The sequence below is a fragment of the Thunnus thynnus genome, chromosome 23 (genome assembly GCF_963924715.1).
Source record: "Thunnus thynnus chromosome 23, fThuThy2.1, whole genome shotgun sequence".
In the NCBI taxonomy this organism is placed as follows: domain Eukaryota; kingdom Metazoa; phylum Chordata; class Actinopteri; order Scombriformes; family Scombridae; genus Thunnus; species Thunnus thynnus.
Genome location: NC_089539.1, coordinates 25289969 through 25308088, shown reverse-complemented (window position 1 = coordinate 25308088; position 18120 = coordinate 25289969). Strand labels below are relative to the sequence as shown.

At 37.6% G+C, this 18120-nt stretch overlaps 1 protein-coding gene across 30 annotated transcripts in view; it reads right to left on the bottom strand.

Annotated features, from left to right (window-relative positions):
• LOC137175551 (NACHT, LRR and PYD domains-containing protein 12-like) overlaps window positions 1–18120 on the bottom strand; it is a 159292-nt gene that overhangs the window by 120024 nt on the left and 21148 nt on the right. For 29 of the 30 annotated variants that reach the window (XM_067581274.1, XM_067581277.1, XM_067581283.1 and 26 more), the window contains 2 exons: window positions 17513–17680; window positions 14618–14785 (listed from right to left, as the gene is read on the bottom strand). In XM_067581274.1, coding sequence (XP_067437375.1) covers window positions 14618–14785; window positions 17513–17680 — 336 coding nt within the window. The remainder of the gene's footprint in view (window positions 1–14617; window positions 14786–17512; window positions 17681–18120) is intronic. The other variant, XM_067581265.1, reaches the window with a different exon arrangement.

The following is an 18120-nucleotide window of genomic DNA, read 5'->3' as shown; positions in this document are numbered from 1 at the left end:
AAATACACTAGAAGACTTTGAAATGACTTTGAAAAGACTTTTAAAAGCCTAAAGTTTGACACTCTCTCACATCTAAAGACAATGTGTCTTAAGTTACTGAGTTTTTAGTCACATTCTAAGATTTTGCAAAGACTGGGGATCTTGCAGGATCACTATTTACAAGACTACAACTAGATTCCTTTGAGATTATTTCCCATCTTGCTCCTGGAGAAAATTTACAAGAAAAAGTGTTGAACAATGGAGCAGAAACAGAAGCCAGTGTGTGTGCAGTGGTTTGTTCTGAAAAACCAACCAAAAGAAAATGTTAATGAATTAATTCAGTTATAAGTGAACAACTGTGAAGAGAAACAACAGACACGACACGCTGATTGTTCCTCTTATTAACTCATCTTCATTTTACATCTTTGTCACAAATAAAATGATATTTTGGTTAAGTTTTCTGAGATCATATCAGCTGAGACAATCACATTTCAAAAGGTGTCGTCCTGTATTTTTACAACTTTAAAACAGCTCCATAGTTTATACAGCTGCCCACAGAAACCACCTTCAACCATTAACTATCTGGACACTTTCAGCCGCTGGATGTTGGAGTATTTCTGTTTGGAAACCTGCAAACTGCATGAAATACAGTAGAAACAGCAGCAGCCTGGATAATTATACAAGGCAGAAAGTCACAGGTTTAACTCCTCCAACTGGCCTGAAATCATGTTTCAAAAAAAACAGTAAATAAACTGCAGATACACTGCAGCTGACAGAAAGAGGAGGTCATATTATACAGAGAAATATGAGTTTTTTCTGGGTGAATAAATGTTCATGTGACTTATAAAAAAGGAAGCTAAAGGTCAACGAGAATGCTGAGCTTTAAAGTTTCATCAGGAGTCATTAATAAAACCATCAAACACATCATGTTAGGAAAGTAGTTTAAACACACACACAAAGGGCGACCATTTACTGCATACTGCCGATAGAAACTGAGTACAATCAGCCACCGTCAGTAATCAACACAAACACATATTAGACTGTCAAACCAATAACTAACAGCAGTCAGCGTCAGACAACCTTATCATACTTTCACAGCTACCTGCTGTTTCTGTAGTGGTGACAAAATGTTAAAGATGTACATAGTAGCAGTGAATTAAACTGAAACTCCCTGCGCTCTCCGGGGAAAGTATTACGCCAAACTTCCTCTAATAAATATGACATATTAACAATTCCTTACGTGTCCGCAAAAACACATCATTCTAGAAACACAAGATAAAAGGCGTCATATGTCGACAGTCTTCTTGTCAACTCGGCATTAATTTAATCCATAAAGATAAACTATTTGTGTACAAACTTTACATTTTGGATTTTGTCGCCTCAACTCGCCACCAGCCTCCGTTAGTTAGCTGCACTATTTTAGTGGGAGAAGACGGTGGGAATGAGAGGCGAACAGTTTCAAGAATTACATTTCTCACTAAAATATGTGCTGGACGGTGGATCAGATACACGCAGAATTAAACACCGACTCGTAACATTGTTAATTCACCGTCCATCGTGTGTGACGGTATTTGAGGATTTATTTCGGTCGTTACAGTCACTTTGCTGCTTCACGTTTGGTGCTGGACTACGGAGAGCCCCTGGGGTCACATGGTAGAAAAAAACTCGATGTGTAAATCCGTGCTGGACAGGGCGCACCTTCACTATTTGCATGAGCCAAAACTAAAGACTCAGGATAATATTAAACATGTTTGATTTGATCGGAACGTCAAGACGAGATAAAGACTGAGTTGAGACGCTCGGACTGAGTTTTTTGACCACCTTACACCAAATGGTGGAAATGACGGGAGCGCGCCACAACTCTGGCAAAACTCTCATGATTTTATTCCGACATTGGAAATTTGTCTGCGACAGTGACATCTTTTGAAAAGTCGTTTGGTGTGAGGCCGACATGAGTCCTTCTTTACTGACTTCTCTCTATTTTAACCGAACCAGCGTTACGTCACTGTGAGGACGCAGAAACCAGGAAAAGAACAAAGGAAACAACGTTTGAAGACGTCAACGCTGTAATTTCATATTTTTCTGACACAATTTAATCAACTAAACAATGAATCAGAAAAATAATCATCAGATTGATCAATAATGACAGTAATCATTATTTACAGCTCTAATATTAACACTCACCCTGCCTCAGACTGTTTTCCTCCTTCTGCTCTGTTGACTTTTAAATGGAGTCTGAAGAACAGACTGAATACTTTCACCTTTACTATCTACCTGTTTGCTCCACCTTTCTTTACTGGAAGTCACGTGTGTGTGTGTGTGTGTGTGTGTGTGTGTGTGTGTGTGTGTGTGTGTGTGTTTCAGATTTAGGATCAGTTAATTGGGGACAGAAACCATCTCTCTGTATAAAACAAGGAATCTCTGTTTGTCTGTATATTTGTTCTTCGTATATCATATATCTGAAGCAATTTCACTCCACTGGCACTTTAGTGATTTTATCAACAAGATAACAAAATAAAGCAACTGCACAGAAATAACGGAATAATGCTTAAAATATAAATAAGTGGCTTAATGGGGTTTCAGTGCATCCATGTGAAGTCGTTAACATACTGTCCTATTTCATCTGAACCAGACATCACACTTAAGGAAGAAGTTCTGTCACATATTGTAAGAATAAAGTGGTTTGTATGTTTAGAAGAGGACATGGTTTAATAACGGTCATAAAGATAATATATATTTATATAATTATGATTTTAACAGAGTGCTCACCTGGACTTTTATTTTATTATATCCATCACATCTGTTATATTTCACTTTCATATTTTGATCATCATCGTCAAGTATTGACTGTATATAGTGTTACATATGTATCTACATTGTGTAAATGATCAATATACAATTCATTTTAACATACATGGACAATGTGTCCAAACAACCCACAGTGGAAATATGAAAGAGTAAAGGAGGCCGATTCTGCATCTTGAGACAGTCGTCTATAGAGTCTGAGCAGTAAACACTAGTGGAAACAGCGTCACATTGTGCCCCAAAAATATGTTATCACGTTATTTTCCCTCTCACATATCAAAGTGTCATTTTCCAGAAGTATTTTCTAGCTGACAGAAGCTGCTGCCTGGACTTCAGCCTGATATGACCTGTATGACCTCATCATCAAAATACTTTAAACCTGATGTCTTCACATTATTTTGTATGCAAACAGGTCAGTTGTGGATGTGGCCTGCTGTGACTGCAGGCTCAGTCACCAAAGACTTCAGTTTGTATTGTATTATTATTATTTTATTGTATAATCTGAACTGTGTATTAAATAATATTTAAACATTGGAAATGAAACATGAAAGGGAACAATTGCTTCTTAAAATATAAAAATATTTCAGTCTGTTGAGGCTTAAATTAAACTCACAGTCACTTAGTCTCCATTTATTTGTTGTATAAAATTATTATTGAATTCACTTGATAACTTTATTGGTTGATTTAACAATGAAAATGCATCTTAATAAACATATTAATGTTAGTTAAAAAAATAGCATGCAGCACATCATACTACATTGTCAGCTACTATTTAAAATATGCGACACAGAAACACATCATACAAGACATATAAAGCAATAAATTGGGAAACATTAATGTTAATATAAATTTAGACACTAATAGAAACATGAAGAACAGAAGCACAGACATGAAAAGCACAAATAGTTCATAAGATCCTGAACAATAATCACTGTGACTGAATTAAACATCAACTTGTAACAGTCAATCTAAAATAAACACTCACATGACTACAATGAGTGTTCTAACTTTACAACCCATCAGATCAATATTGTCATCAATCGCCTTTTAATTTCACTCCAGACTGAAAAGCGAAGTGTGCATTTATATGATTAGATTATTTGATATTTAAACGGTAAAACGTTTTCTTACTCCACTTCCTGTTTTGTTAGTTATGCTGCTCTTCTGTCATGTCTTAATCTCTTACCTGGAAACTTATTTATCACAAGTTGACAGTTATTGATCACCTCTTTGCTTTGGGACTTAAGTTGTCTCATTTTATACAACAAAAGTAGGTGATCAATCATCTTTCTGTTCTTTCTGTTTATTGAGTTTGAGAGAGAGAAGTTGTTAATGACCAATTTAGGTTAAAAGCAGATGCTGTAAGCTTTTAATGGCCTTTAAATCACAGTGTTATTGTTAGTTACAGATGTGGAAGTTATGTATATAGTGAAGTTATTGGAAGTGATTTGCTGTTAATTGCCATGATTGCACTAAACTATAATGATGTGTGGTGAATGGTGAGGCAGGAGCTGTATGACATGCAGGTGTTACCAGTTAAGGCTCGGTGTGCATGTTATCTTTATTAGTAAAGTTAAATACCATATTCTTGTAAAATCTATAGTTAGATCTAATAGTTATTATACATCTCAACTTTTCTTTATGTTGTGCATAGTAGTAATGAAAGATAATTTACATTATTATATGATTTGATTGATAGTGGTTGAACTACTCTTTGCTACTCGTTATTTTTCATCACTTTGGCTGATAAGTTAAATTAGTGATAATTTCCTCAATAACGTGCACAAGAGTATTATTATTTGCAGTTGTTTCACTCGCTATATATTCCTTTTATATGTGTTTCAGAAGCACACACCCTCCTATCCTCATACACCTTTAAATGAGGCAACAATGAAGGTTCAAGTTCAAGTGGAAATGACCAAGTTTGTCATTTAACCGCTAAAACTAAGAAACAGTGACTAATCAGACGTCCTGCAGCGATTCCTCTCTTCACATCAGCAGTTAGTAACCTTGAGATAACCTTCAGATAACCTTGAGCAACAACAAATCTGCCAGTCTTGAAGATTGCATGCTGTTATTTGTCAGCAGAGGGAATGCTAACTGTTAGCTTGTGGACGACAGAGTAACATCAGACAGCTTGATGATCCCTGACTGTTCCAGGATCAGCAGCTTGGACAGCGGTTGTGTCTCTTTGCTGCAGAATGTTGTAATGATCCACCTGAGCTGTACAGGAGAGCAGGAGGAGGAGAGAGACTGGAGACTCTCAAACCTTTATCACACATCAACACATTATTTTACACCAAATACCTTTTCAGTTGACTGTAGCTTTGATGTGATTCAGAAGACTCCAGAGAGATGAATCAAGCCACCGAGGCTGAAATGTTGCTTAACAGGTTAACTGTTCACAGCATGAAGCAAAGAAACACACTGTATTAAAAACACAACAAGCACAGATCAGAAACACCTGCAGCTTCATCAAATTCCTGCTTTACAAAGAAAAACACACCTGCCAGCTGTTATTTAGCTGCACTGTACATAGACAAAGTCCCAGCCATAAGTATCTGTGCTGTATGTGTCAGAGCAGGACTGACTAACATTTATCAGTTAGACTCAACAACATGAACAGTGACGCTGATCAGAGAGTGAAATCTAACGCTGCATTTTACATGTGAAAGCAGAACTGCTCCAAGTATCAAAAACACCTCACTGATATTCATTATTAACATTACACAGGACAACCTGATATTTATTGATCAGCATTGATCACAGAGACACACTGGTACAACTAAATATTAAAGTGAACACAGACTGAGCTGTCTGACCTTAAACCAGATGATTTGTTCTCACCTTCCTCTGAAGAAAAACATCCACCATTTTATTCAAATCCAAGTCTGATTCATTTTCCAAATGACAGAACTGAGATGTTTTCTTGGTTTTTCTCTCCTGATACTGACTCTCAGTACTCAGAGTATCTGCTGATACTGAGTACCGATCAATACCACTGCTCTCTTTTTCCCCAAATTACAATCTGTAAACCTGATTGGGATCATTTTAATGTGAGAACATGAGGTCAGAGATGCTGTGGCAGTAAAAACTGAGTCAGCAGCTGCTGAGACTGAATGAATGTTGAAAAACCAGCCACAGTTTGTGACCAGTAATAAGAATAAAAACTAAAGTGAAACTATTTCATTCATTCATCATCATTTATCATTAATGACTTATTATGGCAGCTTGAATCTGCTGAAAATACATTTTATTTTGCTTTATTTTCTGACTGGAATAATAAGACAAGAATCAGAGTCAGAACTGATCAAATCTTAAAGCTGGACTCTAACGAGGAGCTTCTTCTGTGAAATAAACAGAGGTGGAGGAAGTATTCAGATCAATTACTCAAAAGTATCAATACTACAGTGAAAAAATACTCTGTTACAAGTTCAAGTCCTGCATTTGTAAAATCTAAATCTGAAAAGTAAAAATAAGTGAAATAAATGTAGTGGAGTAAAAAGTATAAAGTATTATTAAAATGTGTGTACTCAGGTAAAGTACAAGTACCTGATGATTGTAGTAAAGTACAGTACTTGAGTAAATGGACCAGTGGAAATAAAGAAAACAAAGATGATGGTTTGATGTATTACCTCAACACTGAATCTAATCCAGCTGCTGCAGCAGTTTTACAACCTTAAAGCTACTGAAGGGGAAATATAAGGTGGAAACTGGATTAGAAGAGGTTCATAAAATGTCAAAGCTTCCTGTTTCACAGCTGATATTTATGTAGATTTATTGGAGTTGTGTCCATGTCACAGGTTTGAACCCAGCTTGTCTCCCTGTGAGACAAAAACACACTGTTGTATGTTTGAGTGTCAGCTCGTTGTTGATGCAGCAGCACCACCTGCTGTCCAAACCAACAAACTACCTGCTACTGTCCACAAGAATACATTACAACCACAATCAATATTTCATTCACTAACACATGAAATATTATCCAGGGTAGAGCTGCTAACGGTTGTGTTTTTAACATTTTACAATAAGTTACCAAAGAAAAAGCAAATTACAAATCCTGATAATTGATGAATTATTAATAAGTACTTCCTGAATAACTGTGAATGAAGGAATATACACTCACTGAGCACTTTATTAGGAACAGCACACTAATACTGGGCAGGGCCTCCCTTTGCTCCCAAAACAACCTCAATTCTTGGTTGCATGGATTCCACCAGATGTTGTTTTTCTGGTTCCAGCAGAAATAACGACAACATAAGAGCTTTGTTTCAGAACAACATTGTTGCTGTTCCCTGTACAATATCATACTGGAATTATTATGTGAAAGATAGAAACTGGAGAAAAGTTTGGACTCCACAGCAAAGCTTTTTCATATCTGATGAGGTCAAATACATTTTTAAAAGTTGATTCATGAGTTTTATCCTGTAACATTTTTCCTTCAGAAGTTAAAAACGATACTGATGTGATGTTTTCTTTCTGTGAATTACAACCTGAAACTGTTTCTCTCTTATTGTGGAGCTGCAGATTCACCCATAAACTCTGGAAAGACATGAAGACCTTCATAGTTCAAAACTTTCCACTTTTCTTCTAAGATATTATTTTGAGTTTCTATTTACATGATTAAGACAATGACTCTTATTTTATTATGAATTTAAGTTTTATCATTGCAACATTTTACCTTCACAAATGTAAATTTACTAAAAGAAAGAAAACATCCCTTTAGAGCTGCTACGATTAGTAAATTAATCAAACAGAATGGGGAACTATTCTGATCATTTTTTTGAAAAAAACACCAAAACTGGTTCTAGTTTGTCAAATGTGAATATTTTGACAAGTTATTTTTACTTCTATGATAGTAAACTTGTTAACTTTGGGTTTTGGACTGTTGGTCGGACAAATGAAGAAATTTGAAGACGTCAACTCAGGCTTTGGGAAAATGTGAGGATCATTTGATTTTAGAAAAAATTGCTCAGCAATAAAACCAACATTGTTAAGCGTTCAGCTGATTGAGGCAGTGGAGGAGAACAAACACCTCGAGATCTACACTGAAAACAAACTGAAGTCAAACTATCACACTGACTTTATTTTGAAGAAAAGACAAAAACGGCTTCTTTGATTCGGACTGTTTTATGTTGAGATCTTCTTATATGTGTTTTATTCCGAGTATTATGACATTCTGCATCCTCTGTTGCCATGGTAACACTGATGCTGCACAGAAGGACATCTACCAAACCCGGAACCTGTCAAATACTGAAAACCTGCTGCTTCACCCACAACACCCTGTTCAGTGAGCTTCAGCTCCTCCCATCAGGCCCACGTCTTCAGGCCTCCAGCTGCAACAGTAACAGAGCGAGGAATTCCTTTATCCCATCAGCCATCGCTCTCTATAACACACAGCAGCACATAAAAACTCCTGGTACTCACAGCAGTACTGTAGTCAGTGCTGCACAGTGGAAAGTATGGTATTGTGTATATTTCTGGGCTGCATTGTGTCTTCTCTCACATTGAATCTTTGTACTCCAGGAGCACTGCTGGACGCTGCTGTGTAGTAGTTTAGTGTATTTTATGAAGGATGTGTGCCATGTGTGGACTATGTCTTGGATTGCTTTTTTCTTCTTAGTGTGTGTGTTTCTTTTATTGTGTTTGTTAAGTTTTGGACAAACACTGCAAACCAATTTCACTCTTAATCTTAATTCTTCTCTTTTTTTGACATTTCATAGATAAAATGATGAATAGAGACATCTCTAACTAGATTTACTCTCCTCTCCTCACATGTTTTAAAATGTCTGTTTTCATATATTTATTCCTCCTTGTTGTGTGTGTTCAGTCTGTATGGGTTGCTGTTTTCTTGTATCGTCACATGGTGGCGCTGTTTCCTTGTTTGTATATTTCACTTGATTTCAGTAATAAAGTTAAAGAATAAAGAAAACACAGACAATCTAAAGTTAGTAAATTTCCTGGAAAGAACCAAGTACTTTAGCAGTAATTTATAGGTCAAATAAATACAGAGTTCAGTTGGTTCACTTCCAATGAATGAATTCCAGTTGCTAAGCTAGCATAAGCTAAAGTCTTTTAGTCAGTTCACAGCAGGTCAAACAAACATGCAAACATGTTTCATCTACAGAAAAACATACAATTCAACATATATGAGAATAAAATTTCCAATAATAAATGATTGATGAATAAATATGAACTCAGGTGGAAATGGAAATCTATAAATAGACCAAATTACACAGAAATTTATTCCCTGGAAACTTTGAAGAAATTAATAAGAAATTATAAGAATAATGGAGCTTTAAAATAAAGCATAACCATAAACTCAGATGGCGTCCTGGTGGTCCAGTGGTTAGACAAAAAACATCTAACAGATCCACAGAAACAAAACAAAGAACACAGATTCAATCAAATATGCTTCATTTCTACACAAAGACAGAAACAATAACTACAATAAAAATAGATGTTATACATGAAGCTGAAGCTTGACACAGGATAAAAACACTGCAAGTTCATTTATTTCCACAGATGTTTATTAGAATTTGGTCTTTGTTTCCCCACCACCATCATCCCACCACCCTCCCTTCACAAGTCTATAAAACTTCTCAAAACCAACGTTACACAATGTTTTACACAAAACTAACAAACATACAGGAAGAAAATAAACCAGTAAAACACACATTAGATTCACATTTTAGATGTACAGCATATAAAACAACAATAATCAGTAGATCAGTGGACAAAATGAGTTTGAAGAAGTGATTTAAAGGAAGATAATGACTTATCAGACTGAGCTCCTCAAACAGGTTGATCCAGAGCCCTGACAGCAAAGACCAGGACCCATATTTATCTGTGCTGATAATCAGCACTAATTCATTTCCCATCACTCAGTGTCAAGTTGTAGAAAAACAAGCTGCATTCATGCAAATGGTGGCTTTATTTATTTCATGATTCATTAGTGTTAAACTGCTGATGGCAGAGATATATTTCAAAGAGCTGTAAGGACACATAAGTCAACAGCAGGTTTAGCTGGAGATGAGTTGGACAGTGGAGAAGATACATTTCATGTTTTAATGAAGTTGTGCCCAAAGTCTGTTTGCATCATTATCACTGTGTGCAGTGTTGTACAATACATGCAAGATGCTGCACTAATGCAGAAAACAAGATGTAAAGGATGTGATTGGATAGAGCTGGATCACATGATCTCACCTACAAGTTTAAATTATATAGTTATTGTTAAAGCCTCCTGATTGGCTGACCAGTGTTTACTTACAGCCTGATGCAAATGACTTGTTAAATATCGTTATGAGATATAAACTATTCATTTTGACATCATATTTTTGCATCATCATCATCATCATCATCAACCTTTATTTAAACAGGGAGGGCCATTGAGAGCAAACTCTCTTTGACAAGGACGCCCTGAGTCCAGTACATATAAAAGAACATGAAAGTTACATTAAACATCAGCAACAAATCATATATAAGAACAATAGAAACAATAACAGTACATATAAAAACAATAAAAGCTCTTAAAAATGAAAGTATCAACAGATCATACAACAAACAGGCCAAAGACATCAACATAAGGGACAACATCAATTCAAACACACCTGCATTCACACTGCTCTATGTCAGTCAGAAGAGATTTAAATTGATTAAAAGGGATTATTTTGTCTCATTTTACAAGCTTCTGCAGATTGTTTCACTTCGTACTTAAAAGCCAGTTTCACAATCTCAGTACTAACATGATAGTTAAAAAACATATAAAGACATATAAAAGCATATAAAAGCTGGATACCTTTAATATTTACACACAGAGCAACTCTGAAATGTCATCTGGAGCCATGAAGAGCCTTTAAAAGTAATCAATCAAATGTTTACAATCAATCCTAAAACAAACAGGTAACCAGTGAAGTGATGATAGAAATGGAGTAATATGATCTCTTTTCCTGCTTTTAGTTCAAAGCCTGACAGCAGCAGTGTTCTGTGCTGGTTTTATACATATTATTTGAATATGTTTTAATGGTGAAAACAGGACTGGACCAGCTGCTGATATGATCATCAAAACTTAGACTGGAATCAAAAAATACAAAGTTTTTCACCACAGAACCAAGATATGATTTGACCTGCATGCAGGTTTTCTGGACCAATGATAAATTCTTTCACAATTGAACTGAATGAAATTTGTGGACATCCAATCTGTCACATCTGTCACATCTGGGCCCGTATTTATCAAGCGTCTCAGAGCAGGAAATCACTACTAACTGGCCAAAAATGATCGGAGTGACGCATCTCTGCTTCTACTTTTAGGAGAAAAAGCCTTTTATCAACTTTCCAAACTTGGTAAATGATTCGTATCTCTGCCAATATTTCGGAGCTGCAGGAGATGGAGTTCAGGCAGAGATATTCCCTGAGAGGAGAGATGTTTTGGGAACGCTTGATGACACTGAGCTTATTAAAAGATTGTTTGGACTAAAACAGAATCATTAGTGAGACTGACTTTGTGTCTGATGCAGAGGAGAACACATGATGTTTCTACACAACATCATTTAAATAAATACAGAACGTCCTCACAATGTTACACTTTATGGTAACGGGGAAAATGCAGCTGTGCAACAGTGACGATTCTGTCAGAAGCAACAATGATGGAAGTCATGAATCAAACTTTGATCTGGCTTAATGCACATCGTAAAGATAATGAGCATGACGAGGGTCCTCAGTTACAGCCCACTAAAACTTTGATTTACACACAATCATGTCATCTGCAGAATGAAGGATATCTCAACTTCATTACAACAGCTCAAATATTTTATAGGCTTATTCTTTTATTGAGGCTCCTTCAAATAACAGCAGAGCTACAGCCTGATATTTGAGAGAGGAGGATGCACCTGAACAATATATGTTTCTATTGTTACGCTGTATTTACCTTCATGTAGAGAACACAAGTTAACTTGGGGTGTAGTTGAAAGAGGAATTGGACAGTGGAAGAGAAGATGTTCTTCATGGAGAGGGTTTGCAACATGTGTCTGTGCAATATGTGCAAGATGCAGCACTATTACAGGCTGTGAAACCATGTGGCTGAACCAAGATCATTTCACACAGCTGAGTCTAATTACCTGTTATCTTCATTAACATATAGGCTACATTTATCTCTCAGGCTTTCTTTACACTTTGTAAATATCATCTTATGATGAATTTTGGCATCATAGTTTTGTTCCATAACCTTGGTAAGTTACCTGCCTGGTTACCTGCTGATACACATAATATACCAAATTACCACTGTTTCATATTTCCAGCTGAGACTGTGAGAAAACTACAACACGTCATCATTATTTCTACTTTGCTGCTCTGACTGTGGTAAAACAGCGACGTCTCACTCTCTCCCAGGAGTAATCCTTCTCCTGCTGACAGTCACAGTAAATTCTCTTCTGCTTCATTAATTAGTTTTAGTCCTCGTTAACTCTCAGTGTGATTCTGAGACGCTTGATAAATATGGGCCCAGGGTCAGAGTCTGACTTATAACACCTGTTTTTAATCTTTTCTGCATCAAACAGCTCATGTATAACACATCTGTAAAGTGCTGATTCAACAAAATCCAGAGATAACTGTTCAGTTTGTAGTCAGTTAAGAGACTTAAGTGAAGATGACAAAATCCAGATCCAGACTCCGGTCCAGATGGATCATCAGGATCCAGCTGATCCTCTCTCAACACACACTCCTGGATGTTCACTCACACTCTGACAGAGATCACAACATCCCCTCCCATCTGATGAGAGAAGAAGAAACAACAGAGGTCATAAATCAGTGTTTAGTGAGACTCACTTCATCAGCTGTCAGTCAGTGATGCAGCACATCCAGTATAAAGAGCAGCAGGGACTTCAGTCCTGTTCAGACCAGAAGTGGAACAGCTGTGCAGCGTAGCCTGCTTCCTTTCAGCTCTCATGTTAACGTGTTGGAGTGAACACACTGAGCTCCAAGCTCACACACCTGCACAGACTTTTGCTATCAAGTCTGTTTACTCTGCAGATTTCACTCAAGTACACAGAGGAAATAAAGTGCTGAGAGTCATGAACACATCATTACTGCAGAAACAGGGACATTCACTCATCAGTTTACTGATGGATTTACTGTTGATACATGTGAACTGTTAGAAAAGTTGAAAGCTACAGAGTCTCTGTGGGATTGAAGATCTTTCCTGCTGTTAAATCATCACATGACAATCAGTCAGAGCTCTCAGCTAAACAGCTGCTGTGGTTCCTGGACTTCAGCAGAGGTTCTGGTCTGTATAAAGACCACATGGTTACTAAACGTAATGATGCTTGTGTGAAATCAGAGCCAGTGATTTGCAGGCTGCAGTCAGACTGATCTTAGAGCTCTGACAAAGATGAACTGATCAATTCTTTAGTGTTGAAATGAGAGAACAAACACTTTCAGATCAGATTTGATGGTAGGACAGTTTGATGATGAGGACCACTGTCTCTATACATCTTGTAAGGCTGTCAGCTGTAATCCAGCTTTATTTCCTGCAGACATGAACACAACAACAACAGTCGTCTTCACATCAACTTAAACACATGATCACAACAAGCTTCTGGCTGATCTGATTGGCTGACTGTTCTCTCTCTCTCTGTCTTTTTGTCCAATCCTGAAGCCTGTCACCATTCTCCTCTCACAGCTTCACTGAGGAAAGCAGCCACTGAGAAGGTTGAAGGTTCACCAGGAAATACTGGATCTTTGCTTTGATACTAACTGTGTTTAATACAATACTGCTGAAACCAGCACAGACTGACTCCAACTCTCTACTCACATCAGAGTCTCCAGGCTACAGTCTGGACTCTCCTTAAGATCAAACAGCTGCTTCACGTCCGAGTACTTCAGGTCATTTCCTTCTAGATTCAGCTCTCTCAGATGGGATGAGGGGTTGGACTTCAGAGCTGAGGCCAGAGAAGCACAGCTGATCTTTGACAACCTGCACCACCTCAAACTGAATAAAGAATAAATGACGTCACTTTAGAAAACAAAGTTCATGTTTGAAATCATTCAATGTTTCATAATCTGTTCAGAGCTGAAGAAGATTTAGAATGTAGAAGTTTAGAAAGTTGTAGATGTGATCTCTAGATCCCCTACGAGACAGCCAGAGTCAGCTGACCATCCTGAGTCACCACAGTCCCGTAAACTGCGGCGAGTCCACAGACTGAAACTATTCACGTCACGGTTTACGGGACTGTGGTGACTCAAGGCAGCTAATATAGCAGCTAGCATCTACGTTACTTTTACACTTAAAATAAGATTTTTGTGCACGTTGTAATAACTCGATTTAAACAAAGTGGACATTTTACACATCATGCTGCTCTAACTGAACCATTTACAACAAGTAACCACTGCACACACACAACACAGAGCACATGTACATGTTTACTGAGTAAAGACACAAATGAAAAGATCCATCTCTGGATTTCAATAATCAATTATTGATCATTCAAATAAGAATCGCAATTAATCTGAAAATCTATTTTTTTGTCCTAAAGTTTAGAAGATGGAAACTCCAAACAGCTGAACCCAACAGGATGCAGGTTAAAAACTGTCAAATAGAAAAGATAAAAACAGAGTTTCAGAGGTTCAGAGTGAATTATCCAGTGTAGATTTTTCTTGTTATATGAAGGTTTTAAATGTGCAGCTCAACATTGTTCTGACAGTCAATGGACTAAACCACTGAAGAAGAAAATAGATCCTCAGTGTGGATCAGCATAATATCAGCTTTATGTCTGCAGTTTAGTGTCACCACAACTGTCACATCATATTAATCTCAGCACAGAAGTAAAAAATGGTGTCTGACCTCAGAATCTCCAGTCTACAGTGTGGACTCTCCAGAAAATCACACAGCTGCTTCACGTCACACACGTTGTTGTCAGACAGATCCAGATCTCTCAGATGGGAGGGGTTGGACATCAGAGCTGAGACCAGAGAAGCACAGCTGATCTCTGACACACTGCAGCCCCACAATCTGAATAAAGAATAAATGATGTAGATTAAAATCCATTTATAATCCAATCAGATGTGTTCAGGTTTTAAATGTGTAGTTCAACATTACTATGTCCTCATCAATGAACTTTTCACTAAAATGAGCAGAGTAACTTTGTCATTGTGTTATTGTGGATCATCATGTCAGCCTTCTACAGACATCATCCAAATGTCACCACAACATTCAGACACATATTCATGTCAACACTGATTCATAAAAAATACTTGAAACACCTGCATTTAGATCAGTGTGTGTGTGTGTGTGTGTGTGTGTGTGTGTTTTCTAAAAAATAAATATCACTGATTAGACATTATTCATTAAAACACATTAAATAATATAATAAAAAAATATTTCTCCTTCAACATATGAACTTGATCTAGGGCTGTGTGGTCAATCAAATTTAACTTCCGATTACGATTTTGGCTTCCGACGATTATAAAAACAAGATAATGGAGATAAAACGATTATTGTTTATTATTGTCATTTCGCAGTGATGCTCTCGTTTTGTCTTGTGTTCTAAATCCAGCAAACCTCTTTCCTTTACAGCGGTGCGCTTTCGCTCCTCCTTAAACGCCTCCGACAGGCGTTGAGCGTCTCTGTCCACAGACTAACCTGCCTTCACCAGGCTGACTGACAGCTGGGATTTACTGAACCTAAATAGTTTGCATGTCGGCTCCACGGGAAGAAATCAACAGTGTTTGTACTTATTGATTCATTGGTTTTATTTCGTCGCCCACTGTAGCGAGTGAATCTGCCTGTAGTGAAACCGGAGGTAACGTTAGCTGGGAGGCTAGCGGAGGCTAGCTGGCTGTGCTTCCCTCCGGTCATGCTGCGGCTAACGCTCCGCTAGCCTCCCAGCTAGCCCCGGCTCTCCGTCTGGATCCAACCGGAGCACCGAGCCCCGGTTTGTTATTCAGGTTAAAGTGGGAAGAAGCAGCGGGTCTGTCGGGCAGCTGAGTGAAGTGGAGCCTGCGGAGGAAACACCGGGACCGTCAGGATGAAACAGTCCGCAGAGGAGCTGCTGTGTTCGGCTGCAGAGATAGGAAACACCTCGGCTGACAGGATGTACCACTCTGTTTGAAAAAAACGTTTTCTTTTTGGTTTATAACAGCTATTGGCAACTAGCGTATGAGGTGTATTACCGCCACCCTCTGCTTCGGACTGTGGACCAAAGATTAAATCCTGCACATTACTCCTGTCTGTCTGATAAAGTCAAAGAAAACTACTGCTCCACCCACTTGGCAGGTTCATGTGTTTTAATGCTGAGCTCCTGAACTCCAGTCTTCATAAGTTCTTCCTTCATATATTGTCTTTCTTGATCATTAGTACAATCTATGATTGCAGGTGTAATAGTCTCCTCAGCCAGGTGGAAAAAAATATATGCATATATATCAGCATTGGCAAAAATGAGAGTCAAAAAGTAATTGTGTTAAATAATCGTGATTATGATTTTTGCCATAATCGAGCAGCCCTACCGTCTATACAAACTCATGTTGTTCAGCCAAACAAGTAAAAATGTCAAAAGACTAAAACACGACACATTTATATGTTTTAGGTCTACATGTGCAAAACAGTTGAGCAAGAATAATAAAAGACCTGCATCACTTGCAAGAGCTTCATCATTATGTACATTTAAAACACATAAATGCTATCCCATAATGCAACACATGGACTGTCAGTACCTGCTGTTTCAACTTTATCACTTTGAGCACAGACAGCAGAAACTGAAAGTCTGCTCATTAGTTCATCTGCACTGTTTGTATTTGTGTTGACATCAGTCTGATACCTGCAGACAGCTGCTGGCTGGCGTTAGCTCCCCGGCAGGTAGAGACAGACTGAATACAATAGAATCTGCACACTGTTCAGTCCACTTCCACGCTTTCACATCTCGTAGTCAGAGATAATATCTCGTTAACAAACACAAACCCAGAGCTCAGATCAGTGTGTGGAGTCTTTTTTCAGTCTGTTCCTCTTGTAGATGTGATCTCTAGATCCCCTACGAGACAGCCAGAGTCAGCTGACCATCCTGAGTCACCACATTCCCGTAAACTGCGGCGGGTCCACAGACTGAAACTATTCACGTCACGGTTTACGGGACTGTGGTGACTCAAGGCAGCTAATATAGCAGCTAGCATCTACGTTACTTTTACACTTAAAATAAGATTTTTGTGCACGTTGTAATAACTCGATTTAAACAAAGTGGACATTTTACACATCATGCTGCTCTAACTGAACCATTTACAACAAGTAACCACTGCACACACACAACACAGAGCACATGTACATGTTTACTGAGTAAAGACACAAATGCAAAGATCCATCTCTGGATTTCAATAATCAATTATTGATCATTCAAATAAGAATCGCAATTAATCTGAAAATCTATTTTTTTGTCCTAAAGTTTAGAAGATGGAAACTCCAAACAGCTGAACCCAAAAGGATGCAGGTTAAAAACTGTCAAATAGAAAAGATAAAAACAGAGTTTCAGAGGTTCAGAGTGAATTATCCAGTGTAGATTTTTCTTGTTATATGAAGGTTTTAAATGTGCAGCTCAACATTGTTCTGACAGTCAATGGACTAAACCACTGAAGAAGAAAATAGATCCTCAGTGTGGATCAGCATAATATCAGCTTTATGTCTGCAGTTTAGTGTCACCACAACTGTCACATCATATTAATCTCAGCACAGAAGTAAAAAATGGTGTCTTACTCCAGAAACTCCAGTCTACAGTGTGGACTCTCCAGAAAATCACACAGTAGCTTCACGTCACACACGTCGTTGTAAGACAGCTTCAGCTCTCTCAGATGGGAGGGGTTGGACTTCAGAGCTGAGATCAGAGAAGCACAACTGATCTCTGACAACCTGCAGTAACCCAATCTGAATAAAGAATAAATGATGTAGATTAAAATCCATTTATAATCCAATCAGATGTGTTCAGGTTTTAAATGTGTAGTTCAACATTACTATGTCCTCATCAATGAGCTTTTCACTAAAATGAGCAGAGTAACTTTGTCATTGTGTTATTGTGGATCATCATGATGTCAGCCTTCTACAGACATCATCCAAATGTCACCACAACATTCAGACACATATTCATGTCAACACTGATTCATAAAAAATACTTTAAACACCTGCATTTAGATCAGTGTGTGTGTGTTCTGAAGGATCAATATCAATGATCAGACATTATTGTGTAAAAAATATTAAATAATATAATAAAGAAATATTTCTCCTTCAGCAAGTAAACTTGATCAATTTAAAACAGATATTAGTTGAGAGGATCTTATGTATACAGATGTGACTCTTTACCAAAAGTT